Below are 20,137 nucleotides of genomic sequence, written 5' to 3' on the forward strand. Positions count from 1 at the left end.
GCAAGGCATTTTCTTTTATAATGGGTTTCAATGGGAAAAATACCTAAGGAGAAACTGCGTGCTGCACTAATATTCTGTATTCATCTGCTTTCCTGTACAAAGTATGCAACATCAATAAGGTGTATATTGAATTTGTTATGTTATCACTGTCTTACTGCATTAATACTGAATATAAACTGGTAAAAATGACTGGCAGGCAATGGAGGAAAAAACTTGTTTTAAGCGCATGACGACACGAGAAAACTATGAATTTTGTAATGTGTAAAACTGTGTAAAAAAACTTATGTTAACAACATCTACTTTGGTCCGTCTCAAACACAGTAGCTGTAGCTGAGGCCTGGAAGAGTTTGGATCATGTGGTTGACATGTCGAAAAGACGACGTTCTCACTTCCAAAGGATGAGGATTGACTTGAATGGTTACGGTAAAACCGACGATATTGTTACTGTTGTGATGTTTCCAGCACACGCTGTAAGTGGTAGACCAATCACAAAGACTGGGGCATCTGACCAATCAGAGCCAATTAGGCTCTTGGAAAGGAGGGGTTCAGAGAAAACTAATCCCTTATCTCACCATTTCAGACACTGTGAGAAAAGTCAGTTTAGTTTTACTCCGTTTTGGTAATGGTTTAAATAGTGGCAGTTTATTTCCCTTTTCTTTTTACACATTTACGTATTTACATGCATATTAAGATTTTCATAATTGTATTTAAAAAAAATCAGTTGAAGAAAACAGAAAACTGGCAAAGATTAGACTAAAAAAAAACACACATCTGTGTTTACACAGAAACCACAATTAGTCAATACAATTTAATTTGTGTCAAGCAAGCCATAAGCCACTATCAATAGACCTTTATCACAGTCGGAATTGATTATCGGAAGTGCTAGAAGCAGCATTGATTTTTCCGGTTATGTATATTTTCAATGTGCTGTTAAGTTGACTAACTGGCTCTTAAAATGAGCAACCGCAGGATGATTTCAAAATCCAGACATTTTCAGAGACAGAAGAGATATTCTGATAATTACCATGTAACAGAATTTTCCAAACTCAAAGGAACTTGTAGTTTTTAACCCAACATAAGCTGAAGCTCGTAAACGTACGTGACTATTTCACCACACGTGTCAGTGCTCGTCTAAAATTAACATTTATTTGTATTCAATATTTTAGTCATTTTTCTGTCATTTTTCATTGACAATTATTTCCATGTATGTAATTATCACATATATGTCAAAATTCTTAATATTCACGCTGTTATGCAATACTGTTTAAGATAAATTAAATGTTTAACATAGTTACATTTCTTTAAGGCAGTTACCACGCATTTATTCATCAATTTTATACTGCTCTTACAAAATTAACCATGGTTTTAACACAAACCCACCCCAAAAAACATGGTGATTGTCGTTAAAAGTGCAGTGTGTAGTATTTATGAGGATCTATTGACTGAAATGCAATATAATTTACATAACTATGTTTTCAGTGGTGTATAAAGAACCTTAATGTTTTTATTACCTTAGAATGAGCCATTTCTATCTACATACACCGCAGGTCCCCTTATTGTGAAGTCACCATTTCATTCCGCCATGTTTCTACAGAAGCCATAATAAAAAAACTGCTCTACAGAGCGCTAGTCACTCTCTGCTGTCTCAGACGACAATATCTTCAATATGCTATACACCACAGCTTCAATATGTGCTTCGAAAGGGAGGGGTGAGAGGTGGGCGGTTGCAATTCTAGGTCACAACCTCACCACTAGATGCCGCTAAAATGTACACTGCGCATCTTAAAACAATGGTTGGTTTGTGGTTACCTTGGTTTATTTACCATCGTTTAACCATAATAATAATAATAATAATAATTCATCACATTTATATAGCGCTTTTTCTAGACACCCAAAGCACTTTACATATAGATGGGGCGAATCTCCTCAACCACCACCAATGTGCAGCATCCACCTGTATGATGCGACGGCAGCCATATTGCGCCAGAACGCCCACCACACACCAGATGATTGGTGGAGAGGAGACTGAGTGATTAGGCCATTCATTATATGGGGATTATTAGGAGGCCATGATAGACAGGGGCCAATGGGCACATTTTTAATGACTTTTTTATGACCACAGTGTCAGGATCAATCAATGAAAAAAAAAAGATTGTTACTATAATAATAATACAACCATGGTTAGTTTTCAAAGTGGTGTTTATCAGTCAAATTCATTTAAAAACGTAAACTCAGCAGGTATGGAAAATGATCAGTAAGAGAAAAAAAAAATGTTAATGAGAAGACGAGCACTGAACTTTATTATTTAGAATGCACTTTTGGATACATTTCTAAATATATTAATTAATATATAATTAAATATATTTATATTAAGAAGTGTTGTCAAAAATATCGATATTTCGATATGTATCGATACTGGAATATATGAAACGATACGATACTCAGTTTTACAGTATCGATACCAGCTGCGCCCTCCTCTCCTCTATGACCGACAGCGAGCTGCCGCATATTCTCATTCAGCCCGGTTAACCCTCTGGACACGGCGAACGCGTGTTCTGCTGGATATTTTCTCATGACAGCATGTTAGTGTTAGTGTGTGATTGGTCTGAATTTCACGCGGGATTGCACATAATTCTGCTAATCCCAGCAGATTTCGCACTCGCATCTGAAGCGCACATACCGTAATAAAGCCGCCTCTGACATACAAGTGCAAACGTTTGCTTCTTTTTACAGCTTATTATTGGTCAAATACACTCAAAAAAATTCTCAGTGCACATCTTGAAAAGCGACGTAAACGCAGTCGTAAACAGTTCAGGAAGAATGATTAACAGGAACAGTGTTTCGGATCCATGCATGCGTGAGGTCTTAAAGGGTTAGGTGCTCTTGACTGATCAACTCGTGGCTATTTAATGTTTTTTTTACAAAGAACATTATCCAATGTTGTTTTAAATTGAATTACTTTGAAAAAAAAATTATTCAGTTTCTTACCTGAATGTTAGACCTACCTGAAAAAATAAAGCAGTCTATGTCATTCGTATTTCATCTTTTATTCTATTGTATTTATTTGTGCTATTGTTTGTAGTCTGTTTATTTGATCTTATTTTATTACTGTTTACTCGTCTTTTAAATTTAATTTACCATTTGAAATCAAGCTTACTTGTCCTGTGTAAGCTATTGCAACACAATTACCCCGTTGTAAAAAATACATAGAGTTAGCAAATATTTTTGAGTTAATTTTAATAGTAATTGATCAATGTTTATATATGAGAAAAAGCTTAAAAGCTTGATCATATAAAGTGATCTCTTCAGAAGAATTTTTTGATTGCCTAGATTTTCAATAGACAGACAAAAAATATTATTATATAAAAAATATCTATTTGACAGTATATGCAGCTTTTTCCCCCTCTGTGATATTGAAAATAGCACTGAATATCGATGTGATATGTTTTGACTCCACCCCTCAAAGAATCGGAATCGAGAATCGAAAAGAACCAAAATCGAAAGTAAGAATCGCTCAAATCAAAACGATGCCCAACCCTAAGGAACATGCTGGCCACGTGAATCTTTATAAAAATAAATAAAACAATGAATAATAAGATGAGACGTAAACATACTCAGTATGGAAATACATATGTCTAATATACACAAACGTACTCCTGCGTATTATTTTAGAAGACCCCGCTGTATGAGTCCCACCCATGCTTTCCTCAATTCTTTTTGTGTCTGGAAATCATGAAATCTATGATATAATTGTGGATATGACGATATGGGTGTCATCATTTAGAATTAGAGCAGCAGGATCGCTGCAGTAACACCAGCGAGAGGATTCAGACATTCCTTTTTGATTGTGTTGCAATTGTAGCGGAAGTAGCGATACACAGCTTCACTTGCTGGAAATAGGAAGTGTGATAAAGGTCTATGTGCAATTGAGAAAGTCAGTTCACAAAGGATAACTATTATAATAATACCAACAACGGTCTCATTTAATTGACATTGGGCATTTGAGGTAAATAAATATAAAGACTATTCTATATCAGGAACATTTAGAATTGCCCGGAGTGCACAGTCTTACCCCAATCTCTAATTCTTCCTGGTTGAGCTTGCACTGAATTGCTGTGAAGCCTCCCATCTCTCCAAACTGCAGATATAAGAAAGAGTCATACTTAGAGATATCAAATACCCCATAGATTTTTCTAACGTCTAATGCAAGGTAATATAATATGATTCCTTCCATCAGTGACTGAAGCTCTTACCCGATTCACTAAGTCCACCAGCCAGCCGTGAGGCTCCTAGTCCAATCAGAACACAGTATATGAGATAAATTGCTTGCAAAAAATGTGGTATTTACTTCACTTATGCAGGTATGTTTCTTTGCAAATTCTATAATTTCATCTTAGAGAATATATTTAGAAAAGCGTTTTTCATGGTCTAAATGACTCTTTTTTGCTTTGCAATTAACAGGCTTACTTGCAGAAATACAACAACACTCATTGGCATCATAAAAGTATAATTTCTTAATCATAAACTTGCAGGTTTTTCATTCACTGTACTTCCATCAAACATCCACATATGCGCAACTTCTGACAAAAAAATCCCCCACTGTGCCACTCTTTTCCTGACAAACATGTTGGAATCTACAAAACCAGTTTTTCTGTCATGTCAAAAACGTCAAGCCGAAAGCACACGCACACACCCACACATTTACAGTACCTTCTGATAGCTGGAGCTGGGAGACACAGCGAACATGCTGTCCTCTCCAAACACTTCCGCCCAGTTCCTCTGACAGGCCTTCATCCGATTCTTAAAGTGATACTCATTATCGGGGTTAAAAGCCTATCAATAAAACAACACAGAGAAAAAAGTTAACCCGAAGATAGACGTAGGGCCATCAATATACTTGCTGGTGATATGAAATAACTACGTCATTACACTAGTTTTAATCTTTCAAATAAAGAAATCTTGTAGTTTCCTATAGTCAGACATGGTGCAGACAGAGACGTCTTTTTTAATTCAGATTGACGGCTGAAGGTCTGGACTTCATAGCAGCTTTCATTGGCCAAATGTCGCCCAAGAAGATGTCTGATCGACAATCACAAAGATCCAATCACATAACCAATCACAGATCGTTTTGTTCCGCATCATGTTTAAGGGCGTGAAAATGTAAATTTAACATCTCTAAAATAACAGACCTGAGTGCATCTAATAAATTATTCATTAATGAAGGCTCTGAACCTTGGGCCCGTGACACAGCAGGTAGTCAATGCTACGCATCGCAATTATCTATAAGAGAGCGGACACGCTCTGCAAATTTACGGCAACAATGGTGCCATGAAATTGTGGCGCTAATTGTCACTGTTGTAAACATGACGGCCTAAAGAATGTGAAATGCATTGAATTCTCCTGGAAATCCTGGAGAATTCAACCAATCAGATGACACCTTAAAAATTCCTGAAGTGTTTCCTATTTTGTGTGCCTTATGCATCAGATGTTCAGCCAACTTATTTATTAATATTCATTACATTAAATAAATATTGCATAATATACTTATTACATTTATATACATATTTAATGCATTATATTAATAACTGTTATTAAAATGAATTATTATAATACATTTGTATATAAATATATATTAAAGCATAACATTTAATTGATATGTATTACACATAATACGTAATATACATTACTTGTTAAATTGGTTCATATAAATTAGGGGTGTCCCCGACTAAGGATTTACACATTCGAATCAGAATTGTCAAATCTTTCTATAGTCGACTGATAGTCGAATCATCTATGTGTGTGTGTGTGTGTGTGTGTGTGTGTGTGTGTGTACCATCCCAGATAGGAAAAGAATACTGAGTGCATTTACATGCACATTCTTAAGCCGATTGTGCCTAAAGGGGGTCGCACACCGGACGCAAATCTCAGCGCCGCGTCACAGGAATCTCACAGCGGACGCAAATCTCAGCGCCGCATCACAAATATCTCACACCGGACGCGGATCTCAGTGCCGCATCTCAGGTATCTCACACCGGACGCAAATCTCAGCGCCGCATCACAGGTATCTCACACCGGACGCAAATCTCAGCGCCGCGTCTCAGGTATCTCACACCGGACGTGAAGCTCAGCGCCGCGTCTCAGGTATCTCACACCGGACGCGAAGCTCAGCGCCACGTCTCAGGTATCTCACACCGGACGTGAAGCTCAGCGCCGCGTCTCAGGTATCTCACAACAGACGCGAAGCTCAGCGCCACGTCTCAGGTATCTCACACCGGACGCGAATCTCAGCGCCGCGTCTCAGGTATCTCACACCGGACGCGAATCTCAGCGCCGCGTCTCAGGTATCTCACACCGGACGCGAATCTCAGCGCCGTGTCTCAAGTATCTCACACCGGACGCGAAACTCAGCGCCGCGTCTCAGGTATCTCACACCGGACGCGAATCTCAGCGCCGTGTCTCAAGTATCTCACACCGGACGCGAATCTCAGCGCCGTGTCTCAAGTATCTTACACCGGACGCGAATCTCAGCACCGTGTCTCAAGTATCTCACACCGGACGCGAATCTCAGCGTCGTGTCTCAAGTATCTCACACCGGACGCGAATCGCAGCGGCGCGTCTCAGGTATCTCACACCGGACGCGAATCTCAGCGCCGCGTCGCAGGTATCTCACACCGGACGTGAAGCTCAGCGCCGCGTCTCAGGTATCTCACACCGGACTTGAATCTCAGAACCGCATCTCAGGTATCTCACACCGGACGCGAAATCTCAGCCCCGCGTCTCTGGTATCTCACACCGGACGCGAATCTCAGCGCCGCGTCTCTGGTATCTCACACCGGACGCGAAGCTAAGCGCCACGTCTCAGGTATCTCACACCGGACGTGAATCTCAGCGCCGAGTCTCAGGTATCTCACACCGGACGCGAATCTCAGCGCCGAGTCTCAAGTATCTCACACCGGACGCGAATCTCAGCGCCGCGTCTCTGGTATCTCACACCGGACGTGAAATCTCAGCGCCGCGTCTCTGGTATCTCACACCGGACGTGAATCTCAGCGCCGCGTCTCTGGTATCTCACACCGGACGCGAATCTCAGCGCCGCGTCTCAAGTCTCTCACACCGGACGCGAAGCTCAGCGCCACGTCTCAGGTATCTCACACCGGACGCGAAGCTCAGCGCCGCGTCTCAGGTATCTCACACCGGACGCGAAGCTCAGCGCCGCGTCTCAGGTATCTCACAACAGACGCGAAGCTCAGCGCCGCATCTCCGGTATCTCACACCTGACGCGAAGCTCAGCCCTGTGTCTCAGGTATATAACAGGTAAAAAAACACATTTTTTTTTTTTTACTTTGTGTCAACATGTTAATAATGTTAATATTGAAGAGCAATTACATATAGTATGTCACCAAAAATACATTTATTTTAATTATCATGCAGTCGTAGTAGTAGAAGCTAACCATATTTACTAGAATGTAAACTCAAAAGGGTATGTGTACCATGGTAAGAACTCCCATGAGGCCGATGGGTATGGGATCCTGTTTGACTCTCTCCGCGACCAGATCCACCAGCAGCATCAGCATGTTATAGATGCCCTCGTGAATCTCTGTTCCCCATTTGTGCACCGCACTGGACGTCAGCAACTACAACACCATTTAACATCTGAATTATTCATCTCATCGTCACATCTCGTTATTTACAAAAGTCTCTAACAAACACCTGGTAGAGCCGGTACGTTTACATGCCTGCTTATCCAAACACACACTAACCTTTTTGAAGGCCTCAGGCATGCAGCGGTCAATGAACCTCTTACAGTTCTCATCTGCATCAGCCAGGCCTGGAGAGAGGAAATATGATTTCAGATGTGACATTTCTTTCTGGAGTACACAAAAATCCAGACATGTACATAAAAAAGCCATAAAAACTTACCCAGTCGGGCCAGGCAGGTGGAGGCGATGAGGCACTTGCCGAGTGATTCCTCTCTCTTGTACGGGATGGACCAGTGGTCAGTAAACACTCTGCTCTCCAGCTCATACAGATTAGTGGTGGGGAACTCCATACTGTTCCCAGAACAGTTCCCATTCTCATCATTACTCCTCTATAAGAGAGAGAAAGAGAGAAATCTTTCACAAAATGAACACTTGCAATTACTGTTTTTTTCATATTTTCTATAAATTTAACTTTTTATTTATTTACAGTATTTTAATGCTATGTTTTTTCTTAACATGACACATCGAGAACAGGAAACTATTGGAGCGAGATCCAATCCAGCAATACAAATTTGTAGTGCAAGAGTTTGTGCACAAAATACTAAACCACAATGCACATACATACAAACACACACACACAAACAGCATACACACACACACACACACACATACATACATACATACATACATATATACATATATACATATATCTGATTGGTTGATTAACGTTCCAAGGTGTGCAATTATTTTTTAAAGGAAACGCACAGCTAAAGTAGTTCCAGGCAGGTTTTGACCACATTACATTACATTTATATCACTTCACCTAATTATTTAGTTATTTTAAAGGTTACAACGTACGACATTTAATTATGTGTTAATCAAGACACTTTTCAATGACCGATATCTAAAGAAGAGTATGTTGGCCAACTCCATCTGCCTACATATTACAATCAAATTACAAAAGCAACACAAAAAATAGTAAATACCCCAAATTGTTGATATTTTTAGACAATATTAATTTCAGAAATATTAAAAAAAGGCCTAACAAACATATTAGCCAGGATAATAAATCTGATATTTATTTCAGTCTCTTTCTCTTCATTTCAAGAATGTAATTCAATGCTGTGCCACTACCACGTCTCATTTTTTATTATCTACGTCATCTGTTTCACATTTATAATTAATACTGCAATCTGGATTATGGTTACTCAAGAAACTAGCACATATTGATGATGTTGAGTGGAACGCAAAAAGAAATTAGCTTGGCAGTTGATTTTTTGAGGCTATTTATGTTCAAATTTCACTGCAATTATATCACAACTTTAAAAGCCAAATATTTCAATGGGTGTTTGGTGATTTTCAGCATATGTGCTGTAGTAGATTACTGCTTTATGGGCTGCGGACTCTGCGAACAGAAAACAGTTCTGCCAGGGGAATTAGTATACAAGACATATGTTTGCCCTTGAGTGAGTGGAATAAGTGAATGTGCAATCAGGTCTGGAAAGACTGAGCGCAGCAACACAGAGTGAAAGTCACCTTCTCTCTATTGGTTACTCAGGGGAACGTCAGTTGTCGTGGCATTCCCAACAAGGTCTGGAAATCAGTGATTTTCTAACTTTGAGAGGGAAAACCGAGATCTGATTTAGACCTGGGATTAGGAGTGAATGCCTCCTTGTGGGCAGGTTCTGAGTTCAAGGGTTAAATAAAGCTTTTCCTGACCTGACTGAACTTCAGCTGTTACTGTTTACTTATTAAAAAGCCATTATACAGCAGGTTTAACACTGAGCTCAAACTGAGAGCAGCTACTGTGAAAGATGTTTCACAGGGTATCTGCAGGGCTTTTAAAAACAAGTTTATGGCTTTTTAAGAACTGGAGAAATAAAATTATTTTCACAATGGTGGGATGTAGATCAATGATTATGGCAGTGGTGAGGCTAAAAAAGGGCCAGGGGTTGGACTGACCCACTCAGATCGACATAAGTGTGTGGTAATGAACGAACAAAAGAAAAAAAAAGAAAAAAAATTCCTCAAATACATAATTTTAGTGGATGTCACTCACAAAACCTGTGGCGAAAACAAAAACAAAAACACAGAGTGGTCTCTTTATAATCACTAAAAAAATCTGTCAATTTAAATGAACATTTTTTTTTTTTTGTAGAACAACTAATTAGCTCATTTTGATGGGTTGCCGTGAAGACCTTTGAGTTTGTGTGGGTGTTTGACGCATAGATATGTATACATATCTATGGTTTGACGTATGATAAGACGTAATTTTTTTTTTCAAATGAAACTCAAAAGTGACTCTCAAAGCGGCTCCGGAGATAAAGTTCATGCATTCATGGCCTCATACAGTGAGACGGCAAAGGCTGAAAACGCTGTGAGCGTCATGCACGCACAGTAAATGAAACCGTCTGTGGCCTTCACTCACACAGAGACACGCAGCGAAGTACAGCAGAAATGCTGGTATAGTCACATTTTCACAATTTCAGTTCCGACTTGGTACCGGAGCACTGGTAATTTTGACATCCCCACTCCACAGAATTTCTAAATATTTTGAACGCCCATAATTGCATCGCAAATCAAGTTTTCAATGCATATCAAGTCAAATCAAATCAAGGTTTTACACGGCAATTAAACATATCCTTAATTTTTTTTTTTCCTTTTCTTTCATACATTCAAATGAAAGTCACCTCAGGAGCTGTGGAGTGTGAAAACATAACCTATGCCATGTGACTTTAATATTGAAAAACCACAAATGTTAAGAATGGCAGGGAAGTGATATTTGTTGTATGTTAACCTACTAACATGGTTTCATATTATGATTTGCCAAAAAGATAAAAAAAATGTTCTTTTTTAGTTGCAATTAATGGCTAATATTAGAAGTAAATAATGTGGGTAAGGGGGGCAATGTACTTAGATTTTTAAAAAAGGGACTTTTTGAGCAAATAGCTGAAAGTCAGATTGTGCGTTTACAGTTTTCAATGCAAATCAAGTCAAATCAAATCAAGGTTTTATACAGCAATTAAACATATCCTTAATTTTTCTTTTTTTTCTTTAACCCTGTTACTAAAATTTCGTTACCTGCCATTGACAGAAAATTACGGCTTTCTGCGTTTTCACTGTTATATGGTAGGGGTTAGGGATGTCAATTTTCACAAATTCCCATGATTGATCGTCGTTTAAATTAACGATCAATTAATCGTTAACCATAATACTGAAATATACGTCTACAGCAGTGGCTTATAGCCGACAGCATGACAGTAGGCCTATGTGCAATGCTGCTCAAAACGCCATGTTCTTCACCAAATGAATGAGAAGGATTTTTTTTTTATCTAAACAAAGGGCTATGGGATTGTAAAATTAGTCAATGTTATTTATAATTTAATTAAATTACTTATTTAATAACCAAATATAACATGTAATACAACACGAACGCAGCCTCAGATCTGTTATTCAGAATTTGTGGACGCACTTGCAAGAACAACATGCTGAAACGTCACCTAAACCCAATTAATTCAAAACGATTTATTAAAATATTGTTTTCATTAATGTTATGTAATGTGACAGTCCCAATCATAGTTATTATTAGTCGTGCGTTGCTGTTTGAACTGCCTGAGCTGAAGCGGATGCGCTGAATCAACACTGGTAAGTTACACTGCTCTTTGCTAGGACGTTATTTAGCTCAACAAAAAGCTTCCTATATGAGATTAATCAGAATTATATAAAGTTAACAAAATATTACAAATTATATATCTTCACAAAATGATGCGAATGCACAAGTGAACTTGAATTGAGTTGCTGATATTCATGTTCAGAATGGGAGACGCGCTCTTCCTGGAACAACGCTCTGAACACGGCACCTAAACCCAATGACTTTACAACCATTTATTAAAATAGTGTTCTCATTTCTGGTATATAATATGACTGTCCCAATCATCGTTATTATGCATTGCTCTGTATGCGCTAAAGCCGAAGCACTGAATGAAAACCGGTAGCCATCACTGACTGAAGCCATTTGTTAGTGCGTTTTATTTCGCTAAAAGAAACGCATCCTATATGATTGATCACATATATAACGTTACAAAATAAATGTAATATTACAAATTACTTCAGCACAATCTGATGCGAATGCAGAAGTGAACTTGAACAAGTGACATGCGCGAGTCAGAATGCGTGACTCATGTTGTGCATGCGCTCTTCCTGGATTAACGCAATAAAACACAAGGCAAATAAACCCAAATAATTAAAAATCACAATGTTTTATTACAATAGTGTTTTCATTAATGTTGTGTAATATGACAGTTCCAATCATAGTCATTATTAGCTGTGCATTGCTGTTGGAGCTGCACGCTGAAGCTGATCACCGCCACGCTTTTACTACCACTCGCCTCTAACGTTAATTATTAATCAAATGCATCCTTATGAGATAAATCAGCTAAAGATAGGCCTACACAAAATAAACACAATATTACAACTTACATTTGCACAAAACAAAAGGCTGCGAATGCACATGCAAGCTTGCAGTCATGATGAAGGTGTTACTCCAGCTGTAAAATGGTCCCAAATAGAACTCGGGCACGCTCGCATCATTTTTCCTCCCGTTTCGCGGTTGAGCCGCACCCACGCGCATGACCCTGCTTAATCGATGACCGATAAGTCTTATCGATCAAATGTCTTATCGACAATTAATCGATCATCGATTAATCGTTGACATCCCTAGTAGGGGTGCAATTGCACATCTCCTGAAAGAGTGCTGAATCATCTGGTCAAAACACGTGTGAAGATGGCGCAGAAACAAGCGATATCATATGCAATCATATGCACATGTAAAATAATGCCATCATCAATATTAAATAGCAGATAAATCAAAACGAAAATGTAATTGAATGAAATGTTGACCCAGGACGAGCTATAGGACTGTGCAAGCATTAGCGGTGTTGATGAACTCCATCTATGTTTTGATCATTGTTCTGAATCTGCGTTTTCTCAGCTTTTTGCTCAACATGTTGCTTTTTAAAGAAACTTACCCAATACTTTTTTTTACTGATTCACATTCTATTTTTGCACCCTATTAGTAAAAAGTGCCACAACTGCACCGTTGAGGTTCGAGTTTACAGCAGTTGTTATGAGATCTCATTACAATCTCTATGACAGAAACATTAAACGGCTGTAGAGGAGCGATTGATTTGTTAAAGATCTGTGTGTTTCTGTTGACGGAGTCTGACAGCTTCTGTGTTCAGGAGAAATAAGAAGCGCTGAGCAACGTGAGAGGAAGAGGCAGCGCTGGGAAAGCAGAAGAGAGGCAACAGGAACAAATTACTTATTCTGTTCTCTGGTGGAGGCAACCACCACCTGCACTGTGAGAATCTCAGAAAGAGACAGAAAGAGAGACCACGGAAGTTGAGCTCCGACCTATTTTAGCATTCTGATCAAATAAATGTGTTTACTAAAAATATAAAGACCACTGTATATGATCAGAAAACTGGAAAATCTCTATTCCTTTATCTGAATATTTGAAGCCTGTTCTGAGGAGGAAAATATGCTAATTACAACCCACATATTTATAGTACATATTAAAAGTCTTGTGATCTATATTTGTCAATGTTAATTAAATTATGACAGGTGAAGGTAGCTACTGACACCTTTTGTCCCCTATATGTCGTCATTTACTGTGACTGCTGATGTCAAATGAAAGTCACCTCAGGAGCTGTGGAGTGTGAAAACATAACCTATGCCATGTGACTTTAAAATTGATAAACCACAAATGTTAAGAATAGCAGGGAAGTGATATTTGTTGTATGTTAACCTACTAACATGGTTTCATATTATGATTTGCCAAAAAGATTTTAAAAAGTTTTCTTTTTTAGTTGCAATTAATGGCTAATATTAGAAGCAAATAATGTGGGTAAGGGGGGCAATGTGCTTAGATTTTTAAAAAAGGGACTTTTTGAGCAAATAATAGCTGAGAAAATCTAATTTTTGTGAAACTTTTTAATGGTGGGGGAAGAGTTAATGTCAGTCTAGTGACAAATTGGGTCAAAATCATGTGCTTTTGTATGCATTATATAGTAAGCTATGCATATTTTGAAATAATATAATTCGTATAAACTTAGGATAATCCTTATGACCGTTGACAGTTTGGGACCCGATTTCGAGGGAGGACCCGATTTGTCATGACATCAGCATGAAAAGGAAGTTGTGATTGTCTTTCCTACCATATTGTGATGTATATCCAAATGAAACAGATTCTCAGACAAAGAAAAAAAAAAATTAGGGCAGGAATGGTTAATCAAAAATTGATTGGCTGGTTTTGGTTTGCTATTTCTGTGATGTTATGTGAATGACAGGTTGTCCTGCCAGTATGGTAAGGCAAGTTTTTTTATTTAGCAGCGTAAACATCATCAGAGGAGAAAAGAGACGTCAAGAGGGAGGGAAAGCTATTTTGATTAAAGATTTTTTATTATTTTATAATGTTTCCTGAGTTGTACTTATATTGTTAGTATGGTTTTTACATCAAAAAATGTCATAATTTAGAAATAAAAGGCATTTTTTCTAAACCGATATTAACCCTTGGCTTGAATGCTTTGCATTTGAAATGAGATTATGTGGCAGAGGAGGCGTGGTTTAGTGAGGCGCAACTGCGCAAGCAGCACTGCCAGTCCAAAGAGAGATGGAGAGCTGGAGAAAGATTGCTGAGAAAGTGTTATTGTACCGAGTTGTTGAGAGCACTGTGAGCGCGAGTTTAAATTGTTTGTATCTGAGAGCTCTGAATAAACACGAGTGAACTTTGCAACATTATTTCTCTCACAAAATGCTTTCACCACAACTAACAACAAACACAAGGTCGACATGAATACAGTAAGAGCTTCTGTACAGTAAGAGTGCAGCTTAACGGCAGTTAGGACAAGTGTGCACTGCCGATATACGTGAGACTGACAGATCCATACATTATAAAGGGTGTTCTATGATCGCTCTTTGGTCTCTGTTTAATCATTTAAATAACAGATTTGTTTCATGCTACTAACAGAAACGACGTGAAGTGGATCATTTTAGCCACTGGCTTGATTCACTGATGCATAAGGATGGCCAGCGGCAGGACTGACCAGAATTAAACGATTTAGAAAGAAAGTCTGTGTGAACTTGAAGGATTACCCACACATCAGAAATCACTGATCCCAGATCAGGCATTAATGAACACTGTTACTCACTGTTTGTGGAGGTGCTGTTGAATCCATATGGTAAAGCCTGTGCTGACATCGCGACTGATAAACTGAATCCATTTTTTACTAATTCTCTGGGCGGGCTGAGAAGAAGAAGGGGTTGTAACCTTTCCTGGCATGATGTCATAACAGGAGAATTAAAGATAAGCTCGTCTCAGCTCTCATTTACTCAAAGGCTGAAAAATACAGCCAGAACTCGGTTTACACCGATCAAAATTTCTAGCCACTTGGGTACATTATTCAGGCTAGGGGAACTCATATTAATGTTGAAAACCCTCATTAAATGAAAATGTCATGCCATGGGACCTAGAATTTAGGGGTGGGTGATATGGTAGACATGATAAACTTGTCAATGGAATAAAATTTGCCATTTTGAACCATCATCTTGCACAGTCACGAAAGCTTTTCATTCAAATGCGTTTTTAAAACACAAGTGATTCTAAACTGTTGAAGCGCAGTAGGTATAGAAAGAGAACGATCAAATATTTGAATGGTCAAATACACACAATTGTGTCAAAATGCCCATCTTTGCGAGTATCCCGTTAACACAGTTCTTTATGTTTTAAGTGAATGTAAACAGTTTAAAAGAAAGTGCATGGGTATCAGCATATTAAAAGCCACTTTAAAATAAAATTACTCAGATAGTGATAGAAGATATGATTTATAATGCACAAAGATTAAATGATATTGATAACTAAAAACATTCTAAAAGAACAATCATTTTAAAAGAACACGCCAACTTTTTGGGACTTTAGCTTATTCACTGTACCCCCCAGAGTTAAATAAGTCCATACATACCATTCTCATCTCCGTGCGTGCCATATCTCTGTCTGACGCACCCACCGCTAACCTAACGTAGCACAAAGACTGGAGGTAAACGGCTCTTGGACTGGAGGTAAAGCGGTGGGTGCGTCAGACAGAGTTATGGCAAGCACAGAGATAAAAATGGTATGTATGGACTTATCTAACTCTGGGAGATACGTTGAATAAGCTAAAGTCCCAAAAAGTCAGCGTGTTCCTTTTAATTTTACAAGTACATTTAAGCATCCCCACATTATAATGTGCTGTATAAAAAAGCACATTCAATTTTTCAGAGATTTGCTAAATATAACATTTAATATTGTTGTTAAATTATAAAAGATTAATTATAAGTGAGAGTTTGATGAGGGAAAAAACAAAAAGGGTGATAATATAATATATGCTGGTAAATAAAAAAATGTGACCAGTGAAAATCCACTATAAAACAACATACAACTTTTTTTTTTTAAATCTTATTCTTCAGTTCTACAAGCATCCATGTCTGCATACTTGTGTACTGTTCTTAAAGGTCAGGAAGCCCATACAGTCTAACATAAGGGTGCCTGATTATGGAAATAAACGTTGAGCATGTAACTGGACACTTGTTATGTCCTAGTCCGCATTTCAATGCAGGATTACGTTTACCGGCGTTGATGGAGATAATAATAATTTTGCTGTGCAAACAATCTGTGCCCATTTAGCAGAATTCTAGTTCATTTTTGTCACGTGTAATATTAATATTTCGAACAAACACTGTAAATCTAGGGCTGGTGTGCTGTTCATGTGAAATGATCTAAAGAGACGAGAGAAAGTTTGTGTTTTTAGGAGGCCTCTGGCCTTTAGGCCAATGTAAGGTCACATGGCACATTCCAAACTTGTTGCCATGGAACGAATAGGGTGGTGTGTGATTGCACAGACTGTTGCCCGCTAAACATACAACCTCAGAGGGTTCGAACCTCCCTCGGCACAAACTAATGGCTCATATCCCATGTTTGGCATCTGAATGCATTTCCCTTTAAAGACCTACCCCTTATTTCCAGCAACTGTACATGTAATCCTGCCAGTTGTGATTTGAGCAAGTTGTTTGTTGTTCTCCACTGCATTGCGCAGTGCTGGGTAACTGGAGACCCCATCCGTGTGTACCAGTACCCTCCAGACCAGGCCTGCTGGCTCTATTTATAGTCCCAATACGCGGTGCTTGCAACTTGTTACATGCAAGACCAGGTGTAAACAAAGCAGCTAGGCATGTACTTTAATGGTTCAATACAATTTTAATCAAACTGAATCTAATTGAATCAATTGAATTCAAATACAAATGTAACAATTAAAGAATTTATTACAATTTTAAAGCTACACTGTGTAACTTTTAGTTTATTCTTAGCTAAAAACAAGTAGTTCTTTCAAAAATATATGGGCTCATTAATGTATATTTACTTCTTTCAAGTAATAATGTATTCTCTTAAGTTTATAATATGCCATTTAAAATACATACGGGTGAGGGCTTCGAATGCCGGTCGCCATGTTGCCCCTCCATCTTGAAAGTACATTAGCCAAAGAGGGACATACCCGTAAATTCAAGCTTCGCCTTTCGCGTTTTAACACTCAATGGCACCGTTTCGAATGTGAAGAGGAGGATTGCCATGCTAATCTTGGACTAAATCGGCCACCGTAGGAGTTAAAACGAAATCAGAATTGAGAGGAAATGAAACTAATATTCACCGGATGGTCATATACCTTTGTACCGCTAGATGGGGGCAAATATCACACAGTAAACTTAAAAAATTAATAAAATATTTAAAATTAATTTAATATTGTAATATTTAAAACAGTAAAATTAATGATAATAGTACCCTATAAAAAATTCTTCCTGATATTCTGTTTTATAATAATTTTATGGTAATTAAAATACACAAATCAATTCCTTTAGTTTTTTGTGGCAAACAAAGTGCTGCAAAACAGAAGTATACAGGATGGAAAACTTGTGATATTCCTTAAAAATTTTTTTAAAAAAATAGCGGTGTAAGAAAATAATGACACGTAAATATCACAATATTATGTTTGGCAACACTGTATCAATTCTCAAAAACACTGTTTTGATGTATTTATTTGTTTATGTCCAAGATTTGTGTCTGGTTTTGTGTTACAACGGTTACATCACTTACCCACAGCGACACCGCCCCCCACCGTCTTTTGATTTTTTCAAGCTCACCTTCCATAGGAATTCATTGAAAATCCTCGCTTTGCTCCTCTCTTTTATGAATGCCCGACCGGATGAGCGCATTTTACTTTCGGTTTAGAATTAGCGATTTAAAAAACACCGTCTGTGATACCGGTATTTCTGGTGTTGTCACACGTCGATTAACCGATAGGAAAATCAGTCACATCTCTACCGACTACATGGGAGTGTTATCTCAAAATCTAAACAAGAGTGCACTGGTACTAACGTTAGCATTAGCATTAGCAAACCCAGCTTGTGCTGCGGGTTTACAGAGCTGAAGTGTGGACCCATTTTGGCTTCCACTATAAAGAAACCTCTAAGGAGACTGACAAAAGACATGTTGATTGCAAAATAAGCGATGATAAAGAACAATACTCTATAAACCTATAAAATCCAAGAGCTCACTAAACATCCTGACCCAATCCATGCTACTGAGAGTGGGGGTTACAATAGAATATGTAAATATGTATTGAACACTTTCCTCTCAATAACTAAAAGACACAACAAAAATGACAGCTGTGACAACAGCAGCAAGAAAGCATCTGACCATAGCGATGTGGTTATGTTTGAAAAAGCTCTGAAATTTAGCACTCCAGTTAAGCACATTTACAATAGATGTAGATGCTTTAAATCAAGAAGCTTTACAGTATAAACTATTTTTTTTTAAAGTGTCCTGCAGTCATGGAGTGTACGATGCACTATAAGTATATACTGTATACTAGGGCTGGGCGATATGGCCAAAAATTCATATCCCGATATAGCTCATTTGATATCCCGATAACGATATGCATAACGATATAGCAATTTTTCTGTTAATTCAGTTTATGAATAGTCTATACAAAATTGCAATGTGGAAATGCAGTTTGAAATGATATACAAAACAAATAAAGGTAGTATGGACTACATTTTTATTTTATTTAGAACCTTTTTTCAAGCAAGACTGTTGGTAAAGTTAACACCTGCCTAGGGATGTTAACCGATGACCGTTTGACCGATGGTTGAGCGTATCAACGCTAACCAATCAAAGTTGTCGGTTGAAAAAAAAAAAAAAAAGTGATCTCAAAATTAGGCTATTATACAGTGGACTAAACGCTACTACAATTAGCAGTCTCATTCCAAAATCTTTTCGTGTGAAGTGAACATATCCCTCGCACTCAATTTTTCATAACTCGCCTGTTTGTACTTAATAAACCAATAAAAACATTTGGCGCGAGGTCACAGCGTTTGGGTTTGCGCGCTCACAAGGTTTGCAAAAAGTAAACAGTCTAAAGCACTCGAGGTTAGAGCCAGGGCAGACGACCGTATAAAGCGTGCATTTCGCTTAAGATGGGCTTACATTTGGAAATGTATATTACATCTACATTTCAGTGGTAACACAGGTGTTGATCGTCTTTCTTTATTATTGTTAGCACTACCTCGAACTAAAGCGGCGTCTCTTCGGAGCTGTCATTTTCTTAAATAAGCCGCGGCAATGTTTCAAATGAGCTTCTAACGCTAGACAAATGCTTTTATTTTCAACGCGATCACCTTGTACCCAAACCATTTCGAAACTAAGGAGCCATTTGTTCTCAGATTACAAACAAGCTCCTCGGCGGCGCGTTTGCGGGACTCGTGTTTCGCGCTGTGGGGGATTTAAAAAAAAGTGACGTGAGTGGAAGGGAGGCGGCAGCGCTAGGACAGTGCGTGTGTGTGTGTGTGAGAGAGAGAGAGCAGGAGCGCCACTCGCGGCTGTTATTTCAAATAGCGCAGCATATTTTAAACTAATCGGTTAACCGGTTTCAACCGGCTAATGAGGCTCGGTGGTCGGTCATGAAAATGTTTAGTTTTCGCCATCCCTACACCTGCCATTAAAATATTTCAATGTATGGCTGGTGTGCCATGCGTAAAAGCACGTTGCAGCGTCTGTGTCTGAAGTTTGTTTTGAGCGCTTATGCCACCACTCTGGCATAATTACTCTGAGAATTACCCTGGTCTGAACCGCGTCTACTACTCCATGTTTGTTGTTTATGTATTGCAGTGTGCATGGGCATGCCGTGGCGTGAGGTGCATCTTGACATAAAATTCTGCCGTAAACGCCTTATCGTGGCGTAAGCGATAGAGCCTTATATAAAACGATAGACATTTTCTATCGTCCAGACGACATATTTCGTCATATCGCCCAGCCCTACTGTATACCTAAATAATCCTGCTAGCACTTTATT

At 38.5% G+C, this 20,137-nt stretch overlaps 1 protein-coding gene across 3 annotated transcripts in view; it reads right to left on the reverse strand.

The window, feature by feature from the left end:
* Nucleotides 1-20,137, reverse strand: part of usp24 (ubiquitin specific peptidase 24) — an 85,325-nt gene that overhangs the window by 57,920 nt on the left and 7,268 nt on the right. For all 3 annotated transcript variants that reach the window (XM_067417154.1, XM_067417153.1, XM_067417152.1), the window contains exons 2-7: nucleotides 7,921-8,089; nucleotides 7,761-7,828; nucleotides 7,491-7,634; nucleotides 4,711-4,833; nucleotides 4,254-4,289; nucleotides 4,073-4,138 (exon numbers count right to left, since the gene is read on the reverse strand). In XM_067417154.1, the coding sequence (XP_067273255.1) occupies nucleotides 4,073-4,138; nucleotides 4,254-4,289; nucleotides 4,711-4,833; nucleotides 7,491-7,634; nucleotides 7,761-7,828; nucleotides 7,921-8,089 (606 nt within the window). The remainder of the gene's footprint in view (nucleotides 1-4,072; nucleotides 4,139-4,253; nucleotides 4,290-4,710; nucleotides 4,834-7,490; nucleotides 7,635-7,760; nucleotides 7,829-7,920; nucleotides 8,090-20,137) is intronic.

The sequence above is a fragment of the Pseudorasbora parva genome, chromosome 15 (assembly GCF_024679245.1).
Source record: "Pseudorasbora parva isolate DD20220531a chromosome 15, ASM2467924v1, whole genome shotgun sequence".
In the NCBI taxonomy this organism is placed as follows: Eukaryota; Metazoa; Chordata; class Actinopteri; order Cypriniformes; family Gobionidae; genus Pseudorasbora; species Pseudorasbora parva.